General features: G+C 29.7%; 1 protein-coding gene across 1 annotated transcript; it reads left to right on the forward strand.

The window, feature by feature from the left end:
- The first annotated feature begins 991 nt into the window (after positions 1 to 991).
- On the forward strand, positions 992 to 5133 carry LOC21405176 (CEN-like protein 2). The gene is made up of 4 exons (XM_010091540.2): positions 992 to 1285; positions 1405 to 1466; positions 4149 to 4189; positions 4799 to 5133. Exons 1-4 carry the CDS (start codon positions 1085 to 1087, stop codon positions 5017 to 5019), a joined length of 525 nt encoding a protein of 174 aa, XP_010089842.1. The 5' UTR covers positions 992 to 1084; the 3' UTR covers positions 5020 to 5133.
- Positions 5134 to 7283: the final 2150 nt, after the last annotated feature.

The raw sequence follows: 7283 nt of genomic DNA on the forward strand, positions 1-7283 counted from the left end.
AATCTTATGATTCTAATCTATGAACCAAACGTCTCCTTAGTGTTGCAATTGGATCACGGTCAAACAAACATACGCTTAAACTCAAAGTAAAACACATCCGGAGGGATGTTCCTTTTTTTCTTTTCTTTTTTTTTTTTTTTGATATATTTCGACCGCAGGAACAAAAAGCAAAACCTTATCTGTAAACAATCTCTAAACAAGGCATTTTGGTGCCGAGAGCTCCTTCTTAAGGCCTGCATATCTATGCTCCAAGTGAGAGTTTTCAGTTTCCTCAATCGAACCGTTCACAAAAAATTCGTCCAAAAATCTTCAACAAAAAGTGATGTTAATCACTAACATCATGCATGCATTATAGCGTTACACAATCATATTATTACTCATCGTATGTTCTCGCGCAAATTCTAATCAACAACTCAACAAGCTAGATACGTTAGTAAATGACACACACACAAAAAAAAAACAAAAACAAAAAAACAAAAAAACAAAAACAAAAACAAAACAAAACAAAACAAAACAAAAATCGGCTTCATTAATAATCTCATTTCCCACACACTCCTTAAATTGGAATTAAATCAGTATTTGAGATGGCTTCTAACATAATTGGATATTCATCACCTCTAAATCATGCGATGTTAGCACCTTTCGCAAGAAACAATAAGAAAAAGCAATTTTCTTCTAACAATTTTCTCAAACATATGCTTAAAACTTTTGTTGACGTTGACTTTTCTATACCCTTACTTTTCTCTCACCTCCTCCTTTTGCTTTTGTCTGTAGTGTTATTATTATTATTATTATCTTGACTATTTATTTATTTTATTTTGCAAACCCCACTTAACTTCTTTTTTAATGGATCTGTCGCTAGTTGCTTGAGCTTTCATGGATCCTCGTAGACTCTATAAATAAAGGGTTTCCCATTTCAAGAGGAATAAGAAACAAAAAACCTTCCAAAAGCACGTATTACAAAAGAGAAAAAGGGAAAGAAAAGATTAAAACAATCACGCACAAAAGCGATTATCCTTGCCTTTGATATTCTTCTTAATCTTCATTCTTCTTCTTTGATTAATCAACATAATTAATAGTGATCATGGCAAAGCATATGTCTGATCCTCTTGTGCTCGGAAGAGTGATCGGAGATGTTGTCGATCCTTTTTCTCCGAGCCTTCGTATTTCGGTGACTTACTCCAACAAGAAGGTATACAACGGTCACGAGCTGCTTCCTTCCTCAGTAACCACAAAACCAAAGGTTGAGGTTCATGGGGGTGATATGAGATCCTTTTTCACTCTGGTATAGCCTTTTGATTTTATTTTTTTATTTTTTCTTTTTATTGAATATATATTTTTTCTCTCCAAATTAAGTGTTGAGTTAATTCTATACTCGAGTTTGGATATTATTCTTTTCTGCAGGTCATGACAGACCCGGATGTCCCTGGTCCTAGTGATCCTTATTTAAGGGAGCACTTACACTGGTATAACCCCTAGAAAATCCCTCAAACCTGCATGATAGTCTAATTTCTCATCTTCCTTTTTTTTGTTTTCCCTTACCAAAAAAAAAAAAAAAAAAAAAAAGAGCTAAAATTTCCAGCTAAAACAATATCTACGTCAAATCTAATTATAGGGTTGTTTTGGTCCATCAAATATGAGAATCATGCCACTTTCGTCTCTGAGTTTTTAATTTTGATAAAAGGATTTTACAGAGCGAATCACGTAGTCGCATGATGATTGAAATATTTACAAAAATAATTACATTAAATGCAAAATATTCTATTTTTAGTCATCAAAAACCCTTTAAAAATTATATTATTTTTGTAAAAATATCAATTACTATGCAATTGGAATGTGATTATCTTTGATAAATTTTAGAAGTCAATCTCCAATTTTAGTGTCAGGCCTTGAACTACAAAAATATCGAAGTTCATGGCGTAATGATTTGTCAAAATTAAAACTTGAGGGAGCAAAGTGACTCAATTTCCATAATTTAGGGACTAGCAACTTAACTATATTCAATTCTCTATCTCTTGTTCAAATTCCAAAAATTAGTGAATTGAAAGGATCTAATTCTAAGAGATTATGCACTCATTTTTTTCCTCGCACATATATATAGTTTTTTTTTTTTTTTTTTTTTTTTTTTTTTTTTTTTTTTCAATAGGTTTTGTCATTTGAGGATTTTAATAACTCGTCTTCCAATTTTTTTGGACCAAAAAACTATATCTTAACTTGAAAACTTAGCAAGTTCATGTTTTTATTTTAATGTCACATGTTGTGTTTGTCAGCCTTTCTCTTATGTTTATTTTGAGTTGCCCTTCAAACCATTTTCCTTTCTTATTTAATTTTTCTATTTTTTATTAATATATTGAGTGTGTGATTGAAAATTTAATGGATGCTATTTTTTCTTTTTTTTTTTGGGATGTGTTAAAGTTCCCTTCCAAAGATTCCGTTCGAGTGAAAATATTCTCAATTATTACTAACTTTTAAATACATGCATACATATATATATATATATATTTATAGCAAATTAATACATACAAAAATTAGTATGCTATCTTTTTATTTTAATTTTTTTTCCCCTTATAATACTATAGCTTGAAGCTGTGTACAATGTCCTACAATATTAGCAAGAAAAGTGGATCAAGAGTATATACATGATTTTATGGAACTGTAAGTGCTCATGATTGTCATAAGAACTATGCGATACTGTAAATGATGTCACATACAAATTGTTAAAAAGCTTCAACAAAAATTTTTCTCCAAGTTTATAAAAAGCGAGGAAGTTCTGTTATTATTCTTGAATTAGCTTGGTTTCATATATACTCAAGAAAATAAAAAAAAAAAGCTTGGTAACATACGTCAGCTTATTGATGTCACAACAAGCATACTGCATGATTCAATAATTGATACATATTTTTACAATAAACAGTGTTTTTTTGTATAAATATAGATGTAGATATAAACACATGTACAGATTTCTTTTAACACCGATTATAAGTGATCAATTTGTTACTTTTTAATTGTTGGCACAAAGACTATGTTTGGAGTTGTTTTTGTTTTTGTTTTTCACGTTTTTTGAGAAAGAAAAACTGAAAACGGGAGAGAAACAATGTTTGGCATAATTAAAGACAAAAAATGAAAATGCAAACAACTTTTTAATTTAGTGTAAAATGGGACAGAAATGAAAAATGACTTTTAATCGTTTTTCATTTTTTATTTCCGTTTTCTCCTCTCTCGAGTAGAGAGAGAGATATTAATGAATTTTTTTATACTAAAAATAATCTCTTGATAAAACTATAAAATTCATTTTTAAAAATAATTTCTGTCTGAGAGTGAAAACGTTTTCATTTCTATTTTCGTACAAAAAATAAAATTATTTTGAAACGAGTTCTAAACGCACCTAAAGCTTTTTATTAGAAAATTCGACACAAAACATAAACTAAAAATAACATATCACTCAGTACCGCTTTAATTGTGCTATTAAAACATTGGCGTACATATAGATCTATTTGTACGATGATGAGGGGACAATTATCCAACTTATGAAACATTTTTTTAATGAATTTAGATTGTTATTGTGAGATGTATATAGTTTGTTACTATTTTTTTTTTTTCAGGAGTTAAATTAATTGTTTCATGTGTATAGAGATTAATTGTGTCATGTGTATAGAGAATTTAATAGTTAGGATGTCCATTTTTTTGACTGTTTATACTTTTACTATTGATTATGAGTTATTTCGGTTGGACGGAATTTTAACACTGAATATTATAATTGATGCTCATTATTCTTAGTAATTATAGTTTCATCATAAACAAATAAATGTAAGAAACTATTTAAAAACAAGTTAATAATGGGAGTTTCTCTAGTAGTCCCTTGTAAAAATGGGACTACTGATGTTCTTTATTTTTCAATCATCAGTATTAAAATCTATCTCTTCTACATGTTTTTTCAACCCGATGTGATTTTAATTAAATTTAACGGTTGAAAATTGAGATTCCAGTGGAGAATGACTACCAGAGAAACTCCCGAAAAGCAGAGTTTTCCTTTTTTTTGTTATTTATTTATTTTTGTTTTGTTTGCTTTGCGATGATAATTCAAAGGCTACTTTGTAGATAATGTAGGCAAAGGCATTATTTGTTAACCGAGAAATTTCTCACTGCAGGATAGTGACAGACATCCCCGGCACTACTGATGTTTCATTTGGTAAGGCCACCCTAATATATATAGCCTCCTATTTATTTCTCGAGAATTTTTGTAGCGGTAGGTGCGAACATAATTGAGACATGCTAGCTATTGCAGCTGCTAAATGTATATATATCATTTCACCAGAAAAGGGATTTTGGTTTTATACAAAAGTTGTTGTTGATCACACTGTTCTTAGAAGCATGTGAAAAATGCTGAGTAACCTGATTCCTAGCCACTTAAAATTATCATTTTTTTTTTTTTTTTTGGGAAAAACAAGTGGTCCAGTATTTAAAATTTTGACACGTTTGTCTGCATGGGGTTAAAACTAGAAATTAGAACTTTTGTCCAATTTTAGTGAGGTTCCGTTCATACAGTAAAAAACTCTAAGAAACAGTCACATCTAACTTTTTTTATTACAGTAAAAAACTTTCACATAAAATCACATCTCAATTCGAATTAAAAACTCAAATCAACGAAATAAATAGACTTTCAATCAGTGTTTAACTAATCATATTATGTCATGTTGTATAAAAAATTTGAGCTGCTTTTAATTAATTCTTATGTGCTCATGGGATGATATGTTATGAATTAATTGATTGGAACAATTAAAATGATCATGGATGACAGGAAGGGAAGTGGTGAGCTATGAAATGCCAAGGCCAAACATTGGGATCCACAGGTTTGTGCTCCTTTTGTTCAAGCAGAAACGCAGGCAAACAGTGGCTGCTCCTCCTCCTTCAAGGGAGCGATTCAGCACTCGTTCTTTCGCCCAAGAGAACGAGCTTGGCCTTCCTGTGGCAGCTGTTTTCTTCAACGCCCAGAGGGAAACTGCCTGTAGAAGACGCTAGCTGACCAAAAAAAAAAACACACTTAATTTGAAAAAAAATCAGTTATCAGTTCATCATCACTTGGCAGTACTATTATCTCTCTCTCTCTCTCTCTCTCTCTCTATATATATATATATATGTGTATATAATATATATATGTGTGTGTGACTGAACTTATTTGTAGCTTTTCTATATATAATGTGTTATAATTGCCAAGCAGTACGGATGTTTGTGTATTAGCCAAGAATAAGCCAGCAGTAGTGCAGCAGATATTGCTCCTTTTGTAGTTTTTTCTTTCCTTTGTCGTTGTTGCCGACGTGATCGGTATATTGGTTCTGTAACTCTTGTGCTTAAATTATGAGACTTTTGATATTTGGAAAAAGGACCTGGTCGGTGACCATAAATTTGGAGCTATTATATATATTTGAAAATATGATTTTCTGTTTGTTATTTAAATTTTTGTTTTCTTCTGTGATATATAATTGGGTGCATGATAAAATGGTATATATATATCTCAGCACTTGGGGGTATTGTTAAGTATCAGCCAGGTTAAATAAATTAAGCGGGCAAAGAGAGAATATTGTGTGGGAAAAAAAAAAAGGATTTGAAAACGCCAAAATTGTCATTAGATGTGCGATTTTATTTATAAGGCCTCGTTCACTTCGCGGATTCGAGTTTTTAATTCGAGCTGAGATGTAACATTTTTTTAGAGCTTTTCACTGTAGCAGAAAAAGTTGATGTGACATTTTCTGAGAGCTTTTTACTGTAGAAACTTAAAATTAAAAACTCGAATCGGTGAAATTAACGGACTTAATATTTACAAAGTCGTCGGATATTTTACTCTTAACAATCAATATAAAGTATTCTAAAAGGTTAAGGTCTCCTTCATTTCATTAATTTAAATTTTAAATTTTTATAGTTAAAAATTTTTAAAAAATATCACATTTAATTTTTTATATTACAGTTAAAAATTCTTTAAAAATACTACATTTAATTTTTTCTATTACAGTTAAAAATTTTTAAAAAATATCACATTTAATTTTTTTATTACAGTTAAAAATTTTAAAAAAATATAACGTCTTAATTTAAATTAAAAATTTAAATATACGAAGCAAATAAGATCTAAATATATCAAAAAGGTGAGATAAAAGGCAACTGAGCAATTTAGGACAGAGCCCTAACTTTTTAGAGATAGGTGTCCACGGCAACTGAGCAATTTAGGGCAGAGCCCTAACTTTTTAGAGATAGGTGTCGGCATCACGTGAACTTTTTTTTCTTTTTAATTTAGTATTTTTTTTTCCTTTTGATTTGGTATATATATTTTGCTGAAATCTATAATCTTTAAAAATCTGAAATTATATATAATCATATGGTTATAATAAATTATATAATTAATTAAAAAAATTTATAACAATTAATAATTAAATTTTTATCACGTTACATTAAATAATAACCACTGATGAACTATTAAAAATTCATCAATATACAAGTTTGCTTTAATTTGGCAGCCAGCCCCTAAGTCATATAATTTTGGAGAAAGTTTATCCCATAGTCTGACAAAACCTATGCTCGCTTTTTTTGGCACAAAATTCGATTTTCTTTGACATCTTGTCTTTTTTCGCAGGACTAAGCTGAAATTCCAATAAGATTTGGGGTAAATTTTTAGGAATTTCCTATCAATTATATATCATTTTTGTCAACGTGCTCCAAAAAATTTAGAAACCACGCGGCATGCATTCCTGAAATATTGGCACTTGCAGCACACAATGAGGAGAGCAAATTCATGATCAATCTCTTGTAACACCCAAATAATTTAAGCCTAACTGAATTAGGGTGCATTCTCCACTTTTGTTCATCTCTTTTCTTGCTTTTGAGCAACTAAAACAAGAATATATCAGAGTTATAGGCTGTGGTTGGATTTGTTTTTATTTTTCACGTTTTTCAAGAAAAAAAATTAAAACGAGATAAAAACGACGTTTGACACAATTAAAAATAAAAAATAAAAATAAAAATGATTTTTGATTTAGTGTAAAATGAGAGAGAAATGAAAGTCGTTTTTCATTTTTTATTTTCGTTTTCTCCTCTCTCAAGTAGAGAGAGAAAAAGAGAGACATTAATGAATTTTTTATACTGAAAATAATCTCTTGATAAAACTATACCAAACGCATTTTCAAAAATAATTTATGTCTGAGATTGAAAACGTTTTTATTTCCATTTTCATACAAAAAATAAAATTATTTTAGAATGAGTTTTAAACGCACTCATAGTGTCCAAATTGTTTATTT

This window comes from Morus notabilis, unplaced genomic scaffold (assembly GCF_000414095.1).
Source record: "Morus notabilis unplaced genomic scaffold, ASM41409v2 Scaffold825, whole genome shotgun sequence".
In the NCBI taxonomy this organism is placed as follows: Eukaryota; Viridiplantae; Streptophyta; class Magnoliopsida; order Rosales; family Moraceae; genus Morus; species Morus notabilis.

Coding starts and splice junctions, on each gene's coding strand:
- LOC21405176 (XM_010091540.2), top strand. CDS start 1,085: ATGGCAAAGCATATGTCTGATCCTCTTGTGCTCGGAAGAGTGATCGGA. Junction 1,467..4,148: donor TTAAGGGAGCACTTACACTG/GTATAACCCCTA, acceptor TTCTCACTGCAG/GATAGTGACAGACATCCCCG. Junction 4,190..4,798: donor CACTACTGATGTTTCATTTG/GTAAGGCCACCC, acceptor CATGGATGACAG/GAAGGGAAGTGGTGAGCTAT.